We start from the raw sequence: 23,386 nt of genomic DNA, 5'->3' as shown, positions 1-23,386 counted from the left end.
TGTGACTGTTTGCTAGGAGGATATAACGTGTGTTGAATGGTGCCTTAATAGAGACAACGAACAGCTTTGGGAAATGTGAGCATCCCTACTAGAGGCGACGATCTAACCCGAATACCATGTACAAGAACGAAGACAACATAGGCTATCATATATTATTTTTTTTTAAACATCGAATTTATTTTAATCTTTGTTGTGTGTAGGACTTGAACACAAGAACTTTTCATCAAGCACATATGTTTAAAGGCCTTACCTTTAGCAAAGGACCATCACCCCATTGGTACATCATAATAATATTTCTGATTACCGTAATTTATACTACAAACGCTAATATTTTCTTGATCTTAATGTTATAGAATAAAATCAAATACATTCATTAATATAACTAATAAAAGGAGATGGTATTGCTAATTACTATGGTTTTTAAAATTTTAGGATTTGTGCTTATTTTATTCTTTATATATAAGGTTTATAAAATTCAGGTTGGGTGTCTAAATTGTAATTTGTTTCGTGGCAGGAAACAACGAAGACAAATATAGTCCATAGGGTGGTGGCAAGGGCCATGGTGATGGGAGCTACAACTGTGACAACTTGAGTTAATTCTGTGCGGAGCCGTTCTTGAGAATCGTTAAATTGAGTTAATTCTGTGCGGAGCCGTTCTTGAGAATCGTTAAAAAAGATTATAACAGAAGGTGAGTAAACATTTGGGCCTTAAGTAAAATATAAATTCGATAACTTATATATAAACAAAGTAAATAACACAATAGTAATTGTGATTTCTTTTATTAAAATGGGTTGGTGTTGTTTCTTTTATTAAAAATACAGTTTTTTAAATATACATGTATATATATAATATATAACTTTTTTACAACTTTCAGGCCTGTCTAGATGATTCGCCATGGGACTGTTGACCACCATGCCCCCTTATCAGAGGCGCCCCTACACCCCTGCCCTGTGAGGCTGTGAAGACATGATGACGACGACGCTAGAAAAGTAAATAAAACCTACTTAATATATGTGTACAATGTATCTTGAAGGTGAGTTTAGAGGGAGAAGAGAACGTGAAGATGTTTTGTGACAATCAATGTCTGACAGTAAAAACGACGAATAGAGGTTTGAAAAAGAAAAGAAAAGAAGGAAACAACCCTATAACTTTAAGCCATGTAGAAAAAATGAAGGTTACATAACATATTATGCATTATTGATGCGTTACAAAGCACAATACTAATAATTATAAAGTAAAACTAATCAAATAACGTTTTCTAGATTATGACAATCTTATAAAACACCCTCCAACCCATATATATGTCACTCTTTATATTTGTTATTAACAAAAATATAATTAATTAAGGAGCATATAAAAGCAGATGGTACTGTTATTTTCTACAATTTTTAAAATTCACAATTTATTTCTAATTAGATTCTTTTCTGATTTTTATTAATTTAGCTTCGGTGTCCAAATTATACTTTATTTGGCAGCAAGAGACGGAGACAGTTAGGCATGTAAACGAACCGAACATTCGGGAACTATTTGTAAATCGTTCGGCGGAAAGTTCGTTTATGTTCTTTTATTTAATAAACGAACGAACATGAACAAAAATTTGTGTTCGTTTAATTTGTGTTCGTTTAATTAAACGAACGAACATGAACACATGTTCTGTTCGTTCATTTATGTTCATGAACATTCGTTTATGTTTGTTTATGTATTTATAGAACATAATTAAATATCATCTAGATAGGTAATCTGATTAAAAGTTTTTATATTTGTTAATTTGCGTTCATTTAAGTTTATTTATGTTTGTTTGTATTCATTTATATTTTTTCATTTATGTTCGTTTATCTTTGTTCAGTTATGCTCGTTTAGATTTTAAACAAACGAACACAAATGTCCCTTTTTATATAAACGAACATGAACATAAATATTTGTTCGATTAAGTGTCCGTGTTCTTTTAAAGTTAAATGAACGAACACGAGCATGCCTTTGTTCGTGTTCATTCGATTCGTTTACAGGCTTTCATTATTCACATTGATGAATACATTGGTCTCAATCTATAGGTTCTGCCAATTTTATTTGTGTTCGTGAACCGTTCGTGAACACATTAATTTCGTTAATGAACGAACACAAACATAAAATCTCGTTGGGTTAGTGTCCGTGAACACATTATTTTCTTAACAAATAAACATGAACAAGGTCTTGTTCGTGTTTGTTCGGTTCGTTTACAGCCCTAGAAATAGTCCTAAGGCCATAGGGTGATGTCTAGGAGCCGGTGGAAGTTACAACTATGACGACAAGAGTTATGATTGTGATGACATGAGATACATATAAATAAAATCTACTCAAAATTAAGGGGAAAAAATGGTCTGTTTAGTTATTTTTTCTTAAACCCATTAACTTTTACATTTAATAAAAGGAAAATTGGTTTTTATTGATCAAAATTATTTTATTTTTGTCGGTGCTGGTCCCAACTTTCATTTTGACTGACAATGGTCCCAACTTTAACATTCGTTTCTTCCACCAGTCCGTGACTGACAGAGTACTAACTCCGTTATGTTTTTGCTGATGTCTCCATCTTAGTTGTCAAAAAAGTTACGTGGCAGCCACCGTAGATATGAAATTGAACGATCATTTATTCTCAATCTTAAGTCAACCGTCAGTCAAAACCCTAACCCCACCATGCAACCGGAGAATCAGAAACCCCTACTGGACTCCGACCTCCGACCCATTGCCGCCATCAAACTCAAACCCACCTCCCCACACCACCGTCCCACCACCACTCCCGCCACCCCCCACCACCAACGCATCGGCATCGCCGTCTACCTCTCCTACGAGTCCGCCTTCGCCGTCAAATGGGCCGTCAACCAGTACCTCGGTCCCGACGACTCCGTCATCTTAATCCACATCAGACCCACCTCCGTCCTCTACGGCGCTGATTGGGGCTCCGTTGACTTATCAATTGCAGACATTGACACTGACAATGAAGAGTCGAAGAACAGACTCGAAGACGAGTTTAATACTTTCACAAAGGTTCTGGACATTAATTGGGGATTTTGATTTCGTTGAGCCATTGAAGAATTTGGGATGATATAAGAATGTATTAAGTAAGTATAAATCCATATCCACGGTGGCTGTCACGTAACATTTTTTTGACAACTCAGATGGACACATCAGCAAAAACATAACGGAGTTAGTACTCCGTCAGTCGCGGACTGGTGGAAGAAACGAATGTTAAAGTTGGGACCGTTGCCAGCCAAAATGAAAGTTGGGACCAGCGCTGACGAAAATGAAATAGTTAGGACCAATAAAAATCAATTTTCCTTAATAAAATTTAAGGAAAAAAAAAGAAAGAAAAGAAAAAAAGAAAAAAAAAAAGCCAACATACTAAATTAGTTGTGTAAGACCATCGACCTCCCTTGTTTCATGAGCACCATGAGAGATCATCCGCCTCTCTTCGGTAGACCTGTGAGACTATTGATTCTTTAGCAGACTAGTAATAGCTAAGTCAGCAACTCAGCAAGCAGTGGATCAAGGCATCAAGCACATACAATATTCACTGATTCTTAGATTGCAAGTTAGTGTAATTTTTAATTGTTAGGTTTCATTTTTCTGGTTGATTAATTTTGAGAATTATTGCACTTCTTTGTGTGTATATTTATTTCAATGAATCAATGTTCAAATTTTAGTTTCCTGTTTCAATTTTAAAATGTTATGTTAATTTTTAGATATTACGTCTCCTAATACTTCATTTCTTATATTTTTAAGGCAATTTTATAAACTTAATATATGTTAACTTTTTCTATTAAGACTTTTATTTTGTTTATTGTTATTACATTTGTCTAAATTATATAATAGTTTTTGAGCATGTCTTTTAGGCCTTTTCTTTTTCTATATCCCAGACCTTGGATTTTTTTTTTTAGATTCTTGGCACATGTCCTCAATTATAATCACAAAACAATAAATAAAAATAATAAATAACAATGTTTTACCCACATACACCCACACTAATTGTTGTCATATATAATACCTACTAACAAAAATTAATTAATTGACTATTAACACTAAAGAAAGAAATTCAGAGCTGGAGCATGTACATCGGAGAATGAATAACTATAATTTCTCTATTGATATGGTGTTCCTCATTACAATTGTGATGTTGTGGATTTAAATTCTTATAAATGTAAGATAAAGTTGGTATTTTGTTGTTAAAAAATGTGATGGAGAATGAAACTTTTGAAGTTTCAACAGAAGAAAATATAAAAATAAATAAATAAATAACACATACGTTTTGAGTGGATTTTTTCTAACGGACAGCAAACAGAGAATTGTCTGGGTATTTCGTACGGAGTGACCCAGTGACAAAAGCCACCGGCAACGTTTTGAGTGAAATTAGTTTTGCTTTTCAAGCCCTCAACTCATAAGGACAATCCTTTACAAGGGTCAAATTTTAAAAATTAAAAGTAGTCATCAAGTATCGCAATTAAGTATACAATATATTGGCTAATTATATGTGTTTACTACTAAAGGGCTTGTAGCTAATGGTCCTAATGAGAGAAGATGTTTCTCCTTAAATGATTAAGAGCTCTAATTTCATAGTGAACATTGGTATAAAACTATAGATTAAGAGCAAGTTAATTAAGTGTGTATTCGTTCAAAAAAGGTTACATGTCTTTATTGCAATATATTTATTTCTCATGTTAAGTGCTTTCATTTAATCATTTAACTTTAATTTCGGTTTCCTCCAAGCATTTTTTTTCTTTTTTAAATTCCTTTTCACTCATTATGCCTATCTAGAAGTTCGTGACATTGGTACGCTTAAGTTATTTGGCCATTGTCAAATTGTCATTCCAATAGCCATCTATAAATAGGCATTTGGGAATCATGCATCTCCATCCTCAAACACCAATAATTTAACAAAGAAGCTAGAGTTATGGGGTCTTTCAAACTTCAGTTTGCAGTTATTTGTTTGTTGAGTTTGGCCATGTTTCAAAGCACCCACGCACAAAACACCCCAGGAGATTACTTAAATGCTCATAATGCGGCACGAGCCCAAGTGGGTGTTGGAAACATGGTATGGAACACAACTGTGGCAGCCTATGCTCAAAACTATGCTAACCAGAGGATACAAAACTGCAATCTCATCCATTCCAGTGGACCATATGGTGAGAACCTTGCCGAAGGCAGTGGTGCGTTCACGGGTGCTGCAGCTGTGAACTTATGGGTAAGTGAAAAAGCAAATTATGATCACAATTCCAATACATGTGCTAGTGGAAAAGTTTGTGGGCATTATACCCAGGTGGTGTGGCGTAACTCTAATCAACTTGGGTGCGCTAGGGTGCAATGTGCGAATAATGGTTGGTGGTTCGTTATTTGTAGTTATTATCCTCGTGGTAACTACATTGGCCAGTCTCCTTACTAGTGAACTACTTGATATATGTTGGTCGGTTTACTTATGTAACGTATGAATAAACTTGAATTATCAGGTGCAATAATAAATAATCAAGCTTGAAACGTTAATTTCTTTTTAAGTCATATATAATATCATATTCATATAACCAAATGTGTTCTTTTGTGACTGTTTATGCGACGAAAACCTTTTGTGAGCATTTCACATGTTATCTATTTGCGACCGGGTTTCTTAAGGTCAATTTTTTTTTTCATTTTTTTTGAACTGCAAAAGAAATGTCATTCCATCATGAAACTAGCAACAAGCTAGATACTTAATGCACATGACCGATCAAACACTTTATTATTACAAGATAAAACTGGCTCGAAAACTTGTTAAAATAATTCTTTATTGATCATATACATCTAAAGCCTCTAATAAGCCCTATATTTATAATCTAACCCTAACTTGGTGACCAAGACCATAATAATCATATTAAAATTAGGAAACTAAACCAACTTGTCAACTTAGATCCTTCCACATTCACCAACTTATTAGCACTGTCCGGAATTACCAACAGATACACCACAAAAACACCAAGAAAACCAAAAACGAACAACTAAAACACTTCAAAATAAGACACCAAGCAGACTAAAAATACCATCACCCTTAAGAAACCGGGAGAAGTTTCTAACAGACGATGGAGGATTAAGGTCAAATGGTGTTTAGATTTTAGAGATTATTAGATGGTATTTTATTATGACAAATATTATATAGGAAAAACTGCTTAAAAAAACTGTTTCTTAAAATACGCATTAATTTTTCATTAAACACCGAGGGTGGATAGCCCCACCTAGGTTTTAAGCATTACCATTGACTACACCATTTTCTTCGTCTGCATTACTTTGTAAGAAAAACATGTCTATTAGAAACGAGCAATAATACAAAGCTAAAGAAACAAAGAATATTATATGTAGTCTAATAAATCTCTAAAATATTGTAGTTGCTAATTTCCACCGCTATAAAACTGAGTATTTAATGTATGATTAGAGGTGCAAACCATAATCGGTTAATCGAATCTAAACCAACTTGAAATCGAAACTTGTTAATAGTCGATACTGGAGAAATCGGTCCATCTGATTGATTGTTACAGGTGGTTTGGAACCGGCTATACATTTTCGAACTCCAACCAATTCCTAATCAGTTAACCCAAACCGATTATTTTTAATAAATCAAAAACTGGTTATCCACTTACTAACGTAAACACATGTTTTAAAATATTTTGACCCTTTTCTAATGGATATATAGCTGTTTATAGCAGTTAGAAACCGGTTATTGGGCATTTTAACCCTATAACTTAGTTTAAATAGGTATTGGATTTTTATGTTTGATTACACTACTTCTACAGTTATCAAAAAGTCACTAAATTGCAAAATCGCTCAACCACTCAAGTCTCAACCCAATTTGTTCAAAGGGAAAATGCATAAAACATTGTTTTGACTTTTGATACTCAAACAAAGAGAACCACCGATTAGGTTGAAGATCGACTTATGTTTAATGTCGGACAACATTGAAATAGCTTGTTGCAAAAATTGCAACTTGTTCCTTAAAGCCATGTCCAACTCCACTTTGCGATTTTTGCCCATGTCCTTGTGAATACTGGGCTCTACCGTGGCAGGGGGCTCCCTTGGTAGACTGTTAGGTGGCCTGGTTGTTGCTACCCTGGCTTGGTCGATCGCCAGGGGCTGTTAGGACAGCCGATGTTGATTGTTGTCCTACTGTTTGTCGTTGTTGCTCGAGTTGAATCAATTTGGGTCGTGTCCCACGAGGGGGCACTTTGATTAATGATGTCTTCACATCGATAGATTCTCTTGAAGCCACAATCTAATTGAAGGACAAGTCTGGACACACTTGCCAGGTGGTCGACGTCTCCTAGTTGGTCTGCCAGGTCTTTAAGTTTCTGGCAATAGGCATACATGGATGTGCATGAACTGAGTAGGAGATTGCTGGTCTACTGCCAGGTCTCATGAACCTTTTTTGTTTTAAAAATGAGTTCGACTTTAGTCCATGCGGTGATGTCGTTCTTGATAACCCGGACTAGTTGGTAGTTTGACAGAGTATTGTATATCCACTGTAAGACTAGTGAATTGAATAACAACACAATTACTCTAAATATGGGTATTAGATAGTTCCAAATCAATTTAAATGTGTTTCAAATATATCCTCTAATAATAATTAATACTTATGTAAAAGTGAAATGAAAACGATAGAATCTTGTTTAAACTAATAAAAAAAAACTACTTCCAGCATATTTTATAACCACCCCTTTCATCTATATAAAATCCAGCTCTACCTAGCTAATGAATTAAACCAATCGCCGGCCGAAGTTTGAAGCCCAATGCCGACATTCTGGTAATCAACTTCAACTCCTTATGTCAATATCTTTGTTATTTTTATTTTTTTGGTGCTACTTGAAACAACTATTTATACTATCTTTTGAATCCATTTTAATTTTGGTAAACTACCATTATGAAGGCTAGGTCATATGAATATTGCATTTATTCCTTGTTCTTTATCTACAACTGCGTTTTATAAGATGTCGACAACAACTCCAATTGATATCGATCTTGGAACAACATACTCGTGTGATGCAGCCTGGTTTGATCAACACAATCGTGTTGAGATCCTTCCTAACGAACAGGGAAACAAAATCACCCCATCATGTGTGGCTTTTGACAACAGCACACACCTTTTGGTAGGCGAAGGGGCCATAAACCAAATCACCAGAAACCCTACTAACACAGTTTTGGTATTTGATACAAGAAATGATAGATTTATCCTTTTTTGAGTATATAATATGCTAATTAATAAAGTTTATGTGTGACGGGTGGATTGTAGAGCCACCCTTAAGTGTCGTAATTCGAGTTAAAACGTGTGCGTTTATGTATAAATTCAAGGATTTGGATTACTACACTATGTTGTGTTAACGCAGGTACAAATGAGGAGAAAAGGTTGCTCAAGTGTGTTCAGATGAAATGGAACAAGAGAGTCAATGCGGGAAGTCAACAACCAAGAATTGATAAAGAAAAATGGAATTTTGAACTGGGTCTACCGTAGCTTACGGTAGCCACCGTAAGCTACGCTAGGGGTCTGCCGTAAAAAGCCACCGTAAGCAGACACTTTCCACTGTAAAAACTTCAGGGCTACTGTAGCTTACTGTAGCCTCAGCATTTTAATGTCGGTTACAACTCGAAAAATGGGTTTTAAAGGACTTTTGGGTTCCATTCTTGGAGATTCCGAACTAGACAATTGGTGTGGGTGATTTTGGTGCCTTGGAACAATATTTTGGGTGTTTCTAATTGAAGATTAACATCATAATCTTGGATTACTTCGGATTAAACTTGGTATGATGATTTCAATTATGTGTGGCTAAAACTTCTAGTATTTCTCTTGGTTGTAAGGTTATTGCAATACTCTTTTTGTTTATTGTTCTTGCACTTGGATTGATTATCGAATCGTTTAGATTAATATAATCACGTTGTTTGTTTGATTGTTTGTAATTTGTCATATCGTTTAACCTAGTTTCGTTCTATGCGTTCTTGGTGTTGTTGACAATCGAGATTTAGTAGAAGAAATTAGGGTTAAGATTATATTGATTGATTACCAAGTAACGACCTCGCGTTCTAGGAATCCGAATACTTAGTTCTTGATTAATCACAAACAATTACACTTACACGAAATCAAGATATCATGATTTATCCATTGAACTTAAACAAAAGAGTTGCGTAATAACCGAACTCCAAGAGGAATGCTCATTTAATCAATTGTTTACAACCTTCGTTTCGTTTATTTAGTTTATAAAATCAAATCAAAACCAACTTGAGAATTATTTTTTTGTCATTTACATTTATAATAGCTAATTGTTGAGCTACTCTATTAACACATATTCCACAAACTCCTCGTGTTCGACACCCACTTACCGCTATCTAGTTATTTGTAATTGGTTTATTTTTGTGCGAGTCTTCGACCTCTTGTCAATGTGCTTTCATTTTTGGTAAATTTCAGATGTTAAGCGTTTAATGGGGGCCAGATTCATCAGTGATATCAGGCTGCAAAAAGACATAGAATCATGGCCTTTTAAGGTTACAGAAGGATTTAGTGATAAGACAATGACTGTACTAAGTGGTGGATACATGAATTTTTTTAGGTGATTAACTAGTTTTAAATGCCTCAATATCATGAAATCGGATATAAAAATTTCGGGTATGTTCGACGGTTCAGGTTAGTTTGACGATTCAGGTCGGTTCATTACATAATAATCAACTCTTCTATTAACCAACTTAGAGAGTTATCCACCAGACCAGCATCTTAAATTCTAATCAAGATGGTTCCCTTCTAATTTATAAGATGGTTCACTATATTATTTTCTATATAGAAATACACTATTATTTCGAAACTCGAGTGGTTACTGGGAATCACTCATTAAAGAGGTGGATCCGCTCACGATTGTACTAGAACATATGGAGGAGTTTTCACCTGAAGAAATATCTTATGTGATTTTAAAGAACTTGAAAGTGACTGCTGAGGCATACCTTGGAACAACCGTTACTGATGCAGTTATTACCGTCCCTGCGTATTTCAGTGACAAGCAACGACAGGCAACAAAGGATGCCGGTACACTGGCTGGTCTCAATGTCATGAGCTTGATCAGTGAGCCTACAGCAGCTGCAATTGCCTACGGTACCCAAACCACCCACAGAATAAAAAGTTTTCGTCTTTGATTTAGGTGGATGGACTTTCGATGTGTCACTTCTCACTATCCCAAAACCATAATTGCTAAGCAGTGGGTGGTGACACTCATTTGTAGGGGGGGGGAGGACTTTGACAAGGCCATGGTTGATTATTGTGTGCAAGGATTTAAGAAAAAACAAATGAAAGATAAAAGTAACAATGCAAGAGCAATGGGGAGATTGAAAGTTGCGTGTGAGAAAGCAAAGAAGGATATGTCTTCAACATCTGAAACTTCAATTGGCATTGTTGCTTGCATGATGGAACTGATTTATCAAATATCAATAAAGGTCAACCGAGCGAAATTTGAGAATCTGAATGCTGGTTCTTTTTTAAGAAGTGCATTAAGCATCATGTTGAAAACTATTTAAAAGATGGACATATGCACAAAAACAATGTGGATGATGTCGTTCTTATTGGTGTATCAACTAGGATTCCTAAGTTACAAACAAATTAATGCCGGGGTAATTTTTGACGGGAAACCACTTTGCAAGAGCATTGTATAATGCAGATGAAGTGGTCGCTTATGGAGCAACAATGCCGGCTGCGAACATAAGTGGTAATGGAAATAAATCTGTGAAGGATTTGATACTTTTAGATGTCACCCCTTTATCCCTTGGTATTTATATATATGAGTGTGTTAATTCCAAGGAACACACCAATACCTACCACGAAATAGGGTTTTTATCCGACACTTGAGGACAACCAAGTAAAATTAGATGTACAGGTGTATCTGGGTGAGTGTGATGAAGTTAAATATTCTTTATTGATGAATCCCACATCGACCCATTTCTTTAAATATGTCGATCCATTTTAACTCGAAAATAAGGTGGAATTTCAAGTGATCAAATTTGACCATTTTAGTTAAAATCTGACTCAAACCAACCCATTTAGATTTTAAAACAAACCAAATTAATGACCCATTTAAAATGCTTTAGGTCAAGATAGCCATCTCTAATCAATAACGTAGGGAATTGGATCATGGGTCGTTCAAAACAAGTCCATAGAGAACTTGGGGCAAAGTAAAAACACTAGTATTCTTGAATGTACAGTGAGCCTGGGCCCACACTAAATCCTCTTTAAATCTAGTTAGATATTAGATAAAATTAGACACTAGTAAAATATATAATTAATTAATTAAATTAATTAAACAGTAATATAAACCGTCGTACCGCTCAAACTTTGCTTGATACTTCCGATTTCGACTCATACACCAGTCATAGCAGTTTGACATCCAAGTTTTCCAGCCACTGCCGTCATTGAGTTTTTTACTAAACTAGTGTAATTGGCAAAATTATTTATCAAAGTAGTGCACTTTAAAACTTAATTACCAAAATGAGTATTTTAGTGAGACCCACTTTATTTTCTTGCCTCTAAACCCATTTTTCCTCTCTCCCACCACCAACTCTGATTAAATAATCCTGTGACCACCAATAATCTTCCCTCGATTACTGTCGAAACATGAAACGAATCTGACCTGACCCATGACGATGTTCCCACGGATTTCGAGATGAACGAACCACGTCTTGATCTTCTTCTCCGGTTGCTTGAGACCTGCAATGGCTTTTTGGGGGTGTGGAGGTGACTGCTAAGAAATCTCAAGGATCTCTTGTTTACAGACACAAAAATATGGTGGTGGCTCTTCTTGAGCATCCTCATTAATAAGGAGGTGGAGACCTCCTTATATAAAGAGCCTCATGGCCACCATCATGGTACCCTAATGGGCCTAGCCCAGTTAGGGTTACCTCCACAAAACTCCCTCAGCCCAATAACATTGTATTAGTCCATATAATAAAATAAGCCAAACATAATAAATTTAGGGTCGTAAAACCGGGTTTAGTACCATACACCTACAAGCCCCCCAAGTCCAGCGTTGCTCCTGGGCGCGCAAGCGTTTAGGTGGAGCGCTGGACTTTATGAGGTGTGTTAGGCCATGAGGCGGTTTTTTCCCTTTTCTTCGGCCTTGTCTTTATTGTCTTTGAGTTTCGGGAGGTTTTCTTCATGATGGTGACATGTTGTGGTCCTTACGATAATGATGGTGCCCTGGCATGAATAAGATATAGCACGCATCATACTCTGTTAGCCGCCGTCAGTCCATCACCGAAGTTCTCCAAACAGGTAACTATCTTGATCTACGTATTTGTATTATACTTGTTTTGATAATTAACAGGTAACTATCTCGATCTACGTTTTAAAAGTACGTTTTCATGATATCTTTTTGTGTCTCCCAAACCAACCCACCAACAAAGGCTTTTCTGTAAGTTGTGTCACCAAACTGACCGGCTGTGTAGTTAGAGGTAGGTGTCACCACCACCGGAGTCATGGTTGGTGTGTGGTTTTTGTTAAATCTTGTGGAGGAGTGATTTGAATGAAGCTAGCTAGTTAGGTGTGGTTAATGAAAACGGAAAAGAAAGCGCGCGGAAAGAAAGTGATGGTGTTAATGATGAAGCAGGCAATTGGGTCAGAAATCCAGCTATTAAACAAACTAAAAGATGTTAATGATCGGAGTTGGTGATGGTCAAGGTAGAGAGAGGGAAAATGGGTTTAGGGAAGAAGATGAAGTGGGTGGTGGGTCCCACTAAAATACCCATTTTGGTAATTAAGTTTTAAAGTACACTATTTTGGTCAATAATTTTACCAACTACACTAGTTTGGTAAAAAACTCGTCGTCATTCGTACCGTTTGAGATTAGTTTCATCGGCGTTCGGCTTATACAGTAAGCTAACATCGACCATTTTACTTGATTATTGTTTGGGTTTTAAATCGACTTTATTAGTTTTCTAAACGTTTTGCTTGGCAGATCGTATTAACTGATAAAACCAGAAGATGACTATCCGGGATTTTATTTTATTTTTCGAAATTTGACTCAAGCTGGTTTTATTTTATTTTTTTCTTTATTTTCATTTCTGGTCGAACGGCATGATGGGGATGATAGTTAAGACTTTGGGAACCTTGACGTCTTATGTTCGAAATCTGACTCAATGAGGTTTTTCCAATAGTCTTCTTGATGGTGTTTTTGAGATTAGTTAATAGCGTCAAAATTATTATGGACGGTTAACATCACGTGCCATGTTATTGGGGGTAATTTCGTACACTATTAAAAAAAAGACTTTCCATTAAAAAAAATAAAGTTAATACTAAAACTTCTGTGTATGTACATTAAGGATTTATTATAGGAGATCGTATGTACATTAGGCATTAGGCATGCTTCAAGGTGGGGGGTTTAGAGTATGAAAATTCTTTAGTTTTTCGTTTATACGTGTTTTTGTTTGCTTCCCTGTTTATTTATCTTTTGCTACTCCCACTTCTGACAGTTGTGTATGTGTTGTTAAGTGCTATGTTTTATATCTGCTTGTATGTGTTTATTTACCTTATGATTGTTACCCTTGGAGCGGGGGGTCTTACTAAAAGCCGCCTCTCTATTCCTTTGGATAGGGGTAATGTGTGTTTCCATTTAAACGCTCCCGGACCCTACTCTGTGAGTGGTATTTTACGATGGATAATTGATTGATTGAGAATCTTTGTGTATGTATAGCTCCGCACGTATTCCACGATGTCAAGAACTGTGAAAACAACTCCCATAGGTATTGATCTTGGAACAACATACTCGTGTGTTGCTGCCTGGTTTGATCAACACAACCATGTTGAGATCTTTACTAATGAACAGGGAAACAAGATCACCCCATCATGTGTGGCTCTTGACAACAACACACACCTTTTAGTCGGTGAGGGCGCTAGAAACCAAATCACCAGGAACCCCACCAACACAGTTTTCGGTGAGTTGTACTCGTGAACAACTTTGCTACTTGTCACACAAGATAATTGTAGATTTATCCTTTATTGAGCATATAAATATGTTGAATAATTAATTAAGTTCTTTCGTTTATGGTAAATTTCAGATGTTAAGCGCTTAATGGGGGGCAGATTCAGTAATATCAGGCTGCAAATAGACATAGAATCATGGCCTTTTAAGGTGATCGAAGAATCTAACGATAAGCCAGTGATTGTACTCGAACACATGGATACAAACAAGAAGTTTTCAGCTGAAGAAATATCTTCCATGATTCTAAAGAAGTTGAAAGAGGCTGCTGAAGCGTACCTTGGTACAGCTGTGAGAGATGCAGTGATTACGGTCCCTGCATATTTCAGTGACAAACAACGACAGGCGACAAAGGATGCTGGTACACTGGCAGGTCTCAATGTCATGCGCTTGATCAGTGAGCCCACAGCAGCTGCAATTGCGTACGGTCTAGACAAGATTTCAGACCCAAACCACCCACGACACAAAAACGTTTTTGTTTTTGATTTAGGTGGAGGGACATTTGATGTGTCACTTCTCACTATCAGCAGGGATGGAACCATAACTGTTAAAGCCGTGGGCGGTGACACTCATTTGGGTGGAGAGGATTTTGATAAGGCCATGGTTGATCATTGTGTACAAGAGTTTAAGAGAAGACAAAGGAAGGATATTAGCAAAAATGCCAGAGCAATGGGGAGATTGAAAGTTGCGTGTGAGAAAGCAAAGAGGGATCTGTCATCAACAGCTGAAACTTCTATTGACATTGATTGCTTGTATGATGGAACTGATTTTTCGATGAAGGTCACCCGGGCAAAATTTGAGGATCTGAATGCTGGTATTTTTAAAAAGTGCCTCGAGCATATTGAAAATTGTTTAAGAGACGGGAATATGCACAAAAATAATGTGGATGATGTAGTCCTTGTTGGTGGGTCGACTAGAATTCCTAAGGTACAACAAATGTTGGGTGAGTTTTTTGACTTGAAACCACTTTGCAAGAGCATTAATGCTGATGAAGCTGTTGCTTATGGGGCAGCAGTGCTGGCTGCAAACATAAGTGGCAATGGCAATAAAGCTGTGAAGGATATGATACTTTTAGATGTCACCCCTTTGTCCTTGGGTACCAGGATTGTAAGAGGAATTATGAGTGTCATAATCCCAGGGAACACGCCAATACCCGCAATTAAGGAGTGTTTTTATCATACAATTTGCGACAACCAAGCATCTATGACTGTGGATGTCTATCAGGGTGAGTGTGGTAAAGTGGAAGACAACCTCTTTTTTGATGAATTCACCCTTTATGGTATTCCACCAGCCCCTGCAGGTAAAGAAAAAAATGAAGGTTTGCTTTAGCATAGATGCCAATGGTATTCTTGATGTCTCAGCTGAGTTGATATCTACGGGTGCTAAAAGAAGTATCGTAATTGCTGGGAGTGGAAATGCGTCCAAGAATGACATTGAGCAGACGCTGAGAAAAATAAACCGTTGAACTTTATTATTATGATTATCACGAATGGATTAAAACAAGGGCATTGTTAACATTTGCTTTCAAAAAGTTTCTAATCAACTCCAAATCGCATTACTATATAACCGCTGTGACTATCAAGAATATATTAGAACTTGTTAAGGTTTTATTGAAATCAATGTTATTTACCATCTTTGTTTTCTATGTATTCAAGTTGGTTTCATTTAATTATTTTTAATTACAACTAATCCACCTCCTCCGCCTTTTCTTTTTTCTCTTTTTATTTAATTACATAACCATAATAAAACCTAACCCTCACTGCAATCATGGTTCTCACCCATAGTTAAGTCATACAAAGATCAAGGGAATTGGAGCTTCAATATTTCTGAACAATTGTGTTTCAATATTTCTAAGCAATTTGTTCAGAATATAATTTCTATTTATGTTGTTGCTTCAATATTTCTTTACTTTCTAAAAAATGTGAATTGGTGCTTCCTTTTGCTGCAAAAACCATAACATTGTGGTTCGTGTCAGTAGAGGTTTGTGGATGTCTTTATGGCGTGGGCGGTGGGTTCTTCCTATGTGGTTCATATGGAAAAAATATAAGTATGGTTTAATCTTAGTAGTGACCTTCGGTATAAATTTTTTTTACACGTGAAATTTGGAAGCTTGCAATCTTAAATAAGGTCAATAAATAGAAATACAAAACATTTATAGACGATACGGTAGTAAAAAGTGTTGCTCGATCAAATTCAATTTGTTTAGCAACAAAGAGGTATTTTCATATGGTAAAGCGTTAGAAAATTTTCTTTCACTCACACACATGTTTAAGTATTTTAGGTATATAGGTATTTTCAGATGTAGTAGCATGGATAAAAGTTAATAGCAAGCATGAATGACGAGAAATAATGATAGAATTGTATCGTTAACGTTATTAACAATTAACGATTTCAGAAGCGTAGAAATGTGTTCACTCGTTTTGATAACCACCTGCATCCAAGTATCCCATTATTTAAGCTCCAATATCACTAATTGGAGGTTATGTTTATGTAGATTATAAGTTGCATGTCAATGTAAAGGAAAACAAAAGGAGACAGTTGCATTCAAAAGACCTTCACTGGATAGAAAGTAGAATATATTTAACAAAAAATAGTAACAACATAATATAATTGTAAATATTTATAAAAAAATTTAATTGTTAGTAATAAATAAATATACTAAGTAAAGTAAGTCGTCTTCCACAAGTCAAGTAGCAACGGGAGTAAGGTGTAAGACTAATATATGAAGTCGTTAACTCGATTACGAATTAACCTTTTTAGCAACGCCAACAATTATTCATTCTTGTTATAGATTATGGCTAGTGCAATAATTGAATAATATATACAAATATGTTCCAAGTAGATGTATAGTTATCAATGGTATCTAAACAACTGTACATAATTAATTATTTAAGTTAAAATGGCATACCATGACAAAGGCTTTTCACAGTGTTTGGCAATCTGCACGAACAACTGACCGCCCAAATTGCATATTGAAACATGTCTGTATAGCAAATTACATAAAAAAATAGAAAGGGGTGGTTAATGAAGCCACTAATAATGTCCTTACCCTGATTACAAAAACCATATGCCACAATTAGCATTTGTCTTTCACTTGTATTTACATCAATAACACCAATTACTTACATAAATAATAATAATAATAATAATAATAATAATAATAATATAATTATAAATAATAATATATAAAACATGAGTTGTTAAAAAAACTATTTGTTAAGAAACTATTTGGTATTTTGAAAACTACTAATCTCAACCACTAGATCCTAAATCTAAAATATATATATATATATATATATGTGTGTGTGTGTGTGTGTGTGTGTGGGTGGTGGGGGGGGGGTTCATGTGTGAAGTGGTTTTATAGCAAGAAGTGCAAAAAATTAATTACAACCCTTGATTATGCTTTTTCACAAGCTCGGGTCTTCACGATTCGGCCTACTGGATCAACTTTTTTTTCACCCCTAGCGTTCATGTTTTAAACTCAAACCCGACTCAAAAAGGGCCAAAACAAAAATATTAGAACCACCACACCAAATAGCGCATTTTGTGTCATCAAACCATTTGGGAAATCAGGATTTACTTGTAAACCAAATGAGAATTCACAAGAAACACCACATCAAAAATGTTACTTGTTTAACAATCTTTTAAAGTGTTACCGCAGTTTGTTAGTGATTTTGAAGGTCGACAATGACTTAAAAGTTCGATAGTAAAACTAATGGTGGGTAGCGGCTTTGGAACTTCGTAAGCTATTGGGTCTGCTGCCAACATACAGCTTCAAATTTTAGGTTAAATGCTGAAGCGTAATTCTGTGACTAGATTATTTCTATTGTTTAAAATTAAAGAAAGCAAATTGTTTCCAACCATAATCAAGTTTTACACACCCCCTGACTCTACTTAGCTGACACATCCTTGCCAGATCAAAATACCATTCACATAAATGTATTTAGTTTTAGACTAAAATCAATAATCATCAACAAATCAATCAATCATACCCAGTGAAAAATCCCACCAATAGCAGAGCTATAAGTAGGGTCTGAGGAAGGTGGGATGTAGGCACACCGTACCTCTATCCAATAGTATAGAGAGGTGGCTTCCAGAAAGACCCCTAGCTCTAAAAATCATATGTATGTGAAGATATAATAGGCAATCAAAGTTCAACAGTGATATAATTAATGATAACACTTAGTATTATAATGATAATGGTATATAGATATATTGGGATAATAATAATAATAATAAGCATAGCATACAAAAAGAAAACTACATAGTGACGTGTGACCAAAATAAAGGTAAAGAGAAGCCCCTAAGGTATTGCTTTCTCCCTAGAAGTCATTAACCTTAATTCTACGTCTCCAAAAATTCCTATTATCAACCATGTCTCCAGAGAGGTTTAGTTCTAGCAAATCATGCATAATCCTCTCATCCCAAGTCAATTTAGATCGACCACTACCTCTTCTCCCCTCTATAGTAATGTTTTCTACGGATCTAACAGGATTCGTTGTGTGTCTTCTCTTCACATGTCCAAACCATCTCAATCTCCACTCTCTTATTTTGTCTGATATGTTAGCTACCCCTAATCTCTCCCGAAACACACCGTTTCTTATTCGGTCTAACCTTGTGTGCCCACACATCCAGCGTAGCATTTTCATCTCTGCTACCTCCATCTTTCGTGCTTGTGCCTTCTTGATGGCCCAACAATCTGTTCCATATAACATTGCAGGTCTAACTGCGACCCTATAGAACTTTCCCTTTAGTTTAGTTGGGAATCTCCTATCGCACAATACACCTGTGGCTGCTCTCCATCTACACCATCCTACCTAAAGTCGATGGGTCACATCACTGTCTAACTCCCCATCGCTCTGGACAAACGATCCTAGATACTTGAACTTCGTTACCTATGGAGCTACTTGCCCTTCAATGGTGATCTGGATGTCCTCATTGTCATTTGCTCCACCAAAATCACAATGTAGATACTCCGTTTTAGAGCAGCTAATCCTTAAACCTTTTCTCTCTAAGGCTGTTCGCCACTCTTCTAGTCTCATGTTAAGATCTTGTTTTCTCTCAACCACTAACACAATATCGTCTGCGAACATCATGAACCACAATAATCATCAACAAATAATACTACAAAATCAACCTAAATTTCCATAGTTAAAAATTATAAAACTTCTAGACATAATACAGAATCCTGGTTGTCTAACCACACATACAAAGCACATATATTAGTTAATGCTTCATCAACAAACCACTTATACCCTTGTTCAATCTTCATCATCATCTGAACTCGCATACGCTGCAAGCAAGCTTTTTATAGGGTTGGCTTGAACTACCGGCGGGTTTTTATCTTGTGTGTTAACCTGCACCTTCGTTTCTGTGGGCACATTACCAGTAGACTGTGTTGAAACCTTTGGTCGCTTTGGTTTGACTTCCACCACACTTTTCAGTAGATCTTGTTGTCTGTAATAAACATTATGTCACACACATTTCTTTGCGTACTTCAAAAAATCAACTGTTAGGGGTGTTTGAATGTGCGTTTTAAAAGTGATTATGTGATGTGATGGTGTTTGGATGTGCTTCGTACTTGTAATAGTCAGAATTAGATGTTTTAGCTTTGAAGTCTTTGAAAAGTTAATTAACTTGGCTTTCAAGTCATATATGATCAAAATGTAGTGAAAACATTCTAATTATTTGATTACTTTTAAGGTTAAGGAGTGGTTTTAACAAAACAGATTCTGGTGAACTTATGATTTAGGGATCAGTTTACAAGTAAAACCTTAATAAACCAAATTCACCAAGCACTCCACAACAACAAAAGCACACCCAAACACCATCTTTTAATATCACTAATAACCACCAAAACACGCTGCCAGACAAGCCCCAAGTTATGAACAGCTGACCCTAAAAATTAAATATTTGGGAAGAATAAACGTTTTTGTGTAATAGAGTAATATGAGGGTAACTAAGCAATTATAGTGCACTTGTGGATAATCAGTTTTGTTGCAGCTAACATGAAACTCAAATAATCAGATAATTAAAAGCAGAGGCTATTTAACCAAACGTTAAGGAAATATAATTTCAACTAAAAATCAGAATAATCAGAGAATTAATCATAAATTTAGAGAGTAAAGAAATAACCTTATTCCAGTTTTTGTCTTTGGCTCAACACGCAGTGGCAATGGAACCGAAGCTGGTGAAGAATCAGCTATACTTGCAGCTTTGTTATAAGGAGTCAATGAATAAACATATAAAAGAGTACACCTTTATTACATCAATGACTTTTTTGGCTCGTCATAAAAAGTGCAACATTCAAATTTACCTTTCGCCCTGGTATTGATTTTGAGTTTACTCAATATATTAAGAGGCAGTTTATATATTGGACCAACAGTAAAAACATCAACACTCCAAGGCCAATGGCCCAATTCTTAAAATTTCACATTTTAATAGAACGATATGGCAAAAAGAAGGATATTTTAAACGCAGCAAATGCTCGTTTTTCAGTGCGACGTAATAAACGTTCTGCATCCTCTTCTGCTTCCATCTGCTCTTTGAGATAGAGCAGATCATCACTGTCTAAGGCTGTAAATTCAAACTTAAAAACACCATTAGAGGGTGTTTGGATGTGTGTTCTGATTTCTGAATGTGACTAATAAATAATAATACGAATGTGCTTTTACTGTTTCAAGTTATAATAATCAAATAATAACTTTGTGAAAAAGGGGCATGCCTTGAGAGGAGAGTAATTCTACCAAATAGATTAAAAAGGGTAAACAGATCATTGGTTTAATTTAAATATGAAGCTGAATATGTAACTACTAAATAATTAGATAAAAAGGAACCTATATTATAAGTTTATTCACACTTAAAGAAAGACCAACAACTAGATTCAGGGTTGGGGGTAAATACCGCCACGCCCATGAAGGTAGCCACCACGATCTCCAGCAACCTCTTGCATCTGTGTATATTAACCAACCAATAGGACAAGCCAAGATCCCTGTCAGGGCATGTTATCAGAATAACCTCCCAAAAAAATTGGTAAATCTGAATTACATTTAAACATAATGAGTAGAGACGGGAAAGTGAGCAGATTAAACCACCAAGTTTCTTTCCTCAAACTTTTTTCTTAAAACAATTCACTGATTACAAGGCGTGTAACTAAATGTGTTTGTAACAATTAATGCAGCCATGCTTCTTGTTTCAACTGGAATCCAACTTATGCAAAAAAAGTCATAAACATTAAAACTTTCTTTCAGTGTCTTTTTAAGATAGTATCAAACTGATTGCATTCGCTTGTAAAAAAATAAAACTTGGTTGCATTTTAAAGTCCTTCACTCTTTTTAAACAACAATATCATTTTTTTTCAATAAGCATATCAAATTATCAATACATTTTTGGCTAATTGTATTATCCATGCCTATTTTAATACATACATAGCAATTGTAACATGTTTCGAATAAATAATCGAATAATTATGCTTCAAGTCATCTTAATCCAATGAGGACTAATATCCTTATCAAAATCGTACACCCATTAAAGCCTAAACCCTAATTTACACTTAACAATCAAAATACATCAAATTAAACCGTGAACTAAAGACAAACAGGTAGAGGAGAAACAAGACTCGCTAACCTTAGCAACCATTCGCTGGAAAGTGATGTCTTCATCGTCGATTCTATCTTTGTCCTTGCCCAATTTCTTATCTGCAATTCACAAAACATGAAACAAATGGTTTGCTGGAAATAAAGAAGAATCGATTGAATTAATTAATTACCTTTGGGATCGGAAAGATTGGTGTACTCCCGGACTTCTCTACCGGACATATTTTCAGGTGGATTCGCAGACGACGACGACGGTGATTATGGTGGTGGTGTGAATTTAGGGTGATTTTATTTTGACCCACGAATACTGTTCGCACCGTCTTTATTCGCTATCTACTATTTCAGGATCTTTTACCCGAAAAACCCATTCTCAAACCTTAAATGGGCCGGTTATCGGATTATCAGATTATCTTGTCTAGAAAAAACCCCGAACCCAGCCAATACGGACTTTAAATGGATCGATTATCGGTTCACTTTTTCAAGCCAAAACCAAAAAACCCAAAACCCAAATAATATCCATAATCCTAACCCTAACCTTCGTATTTTATTTTTTAATTTTTTTTTACTTTTTTAAGTAATATTGGTTTTAATTTTAAATTTTAATTATATTATGTTCAACTCGTCATATTTTAATATAAAACTTAGTGGAACTTAATCAGTTATTAAATTTATTATTATAAATTGTTTATTGGATTACATCGAAACAGAAGGCAAGCGGGCAACAAGCTGCGCCGCTACCCCTTTTTGAATCGCAAGCATAAAAGAAACTAGCTAGTTGGTTCGAAGTTCCAAAGCCTGAACTATCGAATTGTTTAAAACTAAACCAAGAATTGGATTGTATGTTTACTAAACTAGTCAAACTATCGACTTCCTATTGTACAGATAATTCGGTCGGTTTCGTCTGAACACCCCTACCTAAAACCGACCATCTTGTCAGTGGCGAAGTTTGGACAAAAACGTACGGACTCGGTACTTATAAAAATTACATGAACATGGGGACTCAACACGTATAAGCATTCTCTCCAGCGATTCTTTCAGAATCATCGTAAAATCCCCAATTATTGAGGTCGTCGGAATCCTAGAACCATCGTCCGAATCAGTTGGTGGTGCTCAAGTGGTGGTGATGGTTAATTAGTAGGTGGTGGTGTTCCAGGTTGAATTTCCCGAGGCAAAAAATGTGGCTTTTCCGGTCATAAACGTTTTTCCGGAGACTTGCAAATAACGGCGTTAGCATTCTATTAGTCGTCGGCCGTTGGGAACAAATATGATAAAAGATGGAATCATTATAATCTAATTCGTTAGTTAAGATCGACAACTGCCTAAAGATGATAGTTGGGATTAATAAAAACCAATAATAAAAATATATAAATGATTAAATACCTTGTGATTATCTTGCTTATATGGTATGCATATATAATGTGTTGGATCAAAATATCGCAATAAGGTAAAGATTGAATTTTGGAATGTTAGGATGGTTATAAAGATATTGTAGTAGCAAGGGGATTTAAGTGTCTTTAATTCCTAATTATATTATATATAATAATTAAGAAGTTTGGCGACGTAAACGTTGTCTCACGTGGTTTGTCGGCCTTTGTATTTGTTTTTTGATTTTAAATTCGTGTCGATTCGCTGCCGTAAAATACGGGATTTTTTTACCGTTGATACGGTCAAATTGTTCCTGCCAAATTCGCGTCAGCTCGCGATCGCAACCTAAGGTTTTTTTACCCACGAGTTTTTTTTTTGTCCATCAATTCTAGACGAATTCGCGTCAGGTCACGGCCACAATGCGCATATGTTTTTGGTTT

The 23,386-nt window shown here is 35.6% G+C and overlaps 2 protein-coding genes, 1 long non-coding RNA gene and 2 pseudogenes across 4 annotated transcripts; 4 read left to right on the top strand and 1 right to left on the bottom strand.

The window, feature by feature from the left end:
* The first annotated feature begins 2,671 nt into the window (after positions 1-2,671).
* LOC143627451 (universal stress protein PHOS34-like) lies at positions 2,672-3,049 on the top strand. Its single transcript, XM_077097269.1, has one exon. It carries the CDS (start codon positions 2,672-2,674, stop codon positions 3,047-3,049), a length of 378 nt encoding a protein of 125 aa, XP_076953384.1.
* Positions 3,050-4,873: 1,824 nt separating this feature from the next.
* Positions 4,874-5,426, top strand: LOC143627404 (pathogenesis-related leaf protein 4-like). Its single transcript, XM_077097232.1, has one exon. It carries the CDS (start codon positions 4,923-4,925, stop codon positions 5,409-5,411), a length of 489 nt encoding a protein of 162 aa, XP_076953347.1. The 5' UTR covers positions 4,874-4,922; the 3' UTR covers positions 5,412-5,426.
* Positions 5,427-9,457: 4,031 nt separating this feature from the next.
* On the top strand, positions 9,458-10,159 carry LOC143627449 (heat shock cognate 70 kDa protein pseudogene; annotated as a pseudogene).
* Positions 10,160-13,683: 3,524 nt separating this feature from the next.
* Positions 13,684-15,459, top strand: LOC143627403 (heat shock cognate 70 kDa protein-like; annotated as a pseudogene). The gene is made up of 2 exons (XR_013152592.1): positions 13,684-13,942; positions 14,066-15,459. The product of XR_013152592.1 is annotated as a heat shock cognate 70 kDa protein-like (transcript).
* A 3,635-nt stretch (positions 15,460-19,094) lies between these two features.
* Positions 19,095-21,830, bottom strand: LOC143627402 (uncharacterized). The gene is made up of 5 exons (XR_013152591.1): positions 21,755-21,830; positions 21,613-21,683; positions 20,890-20,977; positions 20,122-20,562; positions 19,095-19,443 (listed from the first exon to the last, which is right to left on the bottom strand). It is a non-coding gene; the product is annotated as an uncharacterized LOC143627402 (long non-coding RNA).
* Positions 21,831-23,386: the final 1,556 nt, after the last annotated feature.

This window comes from Bidens hawaiensis, unplaced genomic scaffold, assembly GCF_021521415.1.
Source record: "Bidens hawaiensis isolate Kalapana, Puna unplaced genomic scaffold, B.hawaiensis_p1.1 tig00004682_1, whole genome shotgun sequence".
Taxonomy (NCBI): Eukaryota; Viridiplantae; Streptophyta; class Magnoliopsida; order Asterales; family Asteraceae; genus Bidens; species Bidens hawaiensis.
This window is presented reverse-complemented; position numbering and strand designations above follow the sequence as displayed.

Excerpts from the sequence above, each read along its gene's own strand:
- LOC143627451 (XM_077097269.1), top strand. The coding sequence starts at position 2,672 with ATGCAACCGGAGAATCAGAAACCCCTACTGGACTCCGACCTCCGACCC.
- LOC143627404 (XM_077097232.1), top strand. The coding sequence starts at position 4,923 with ATGGGGTCTTTCAAACTTCAGTTTGCAGTTATTTGTTTGTTGAGTTTG.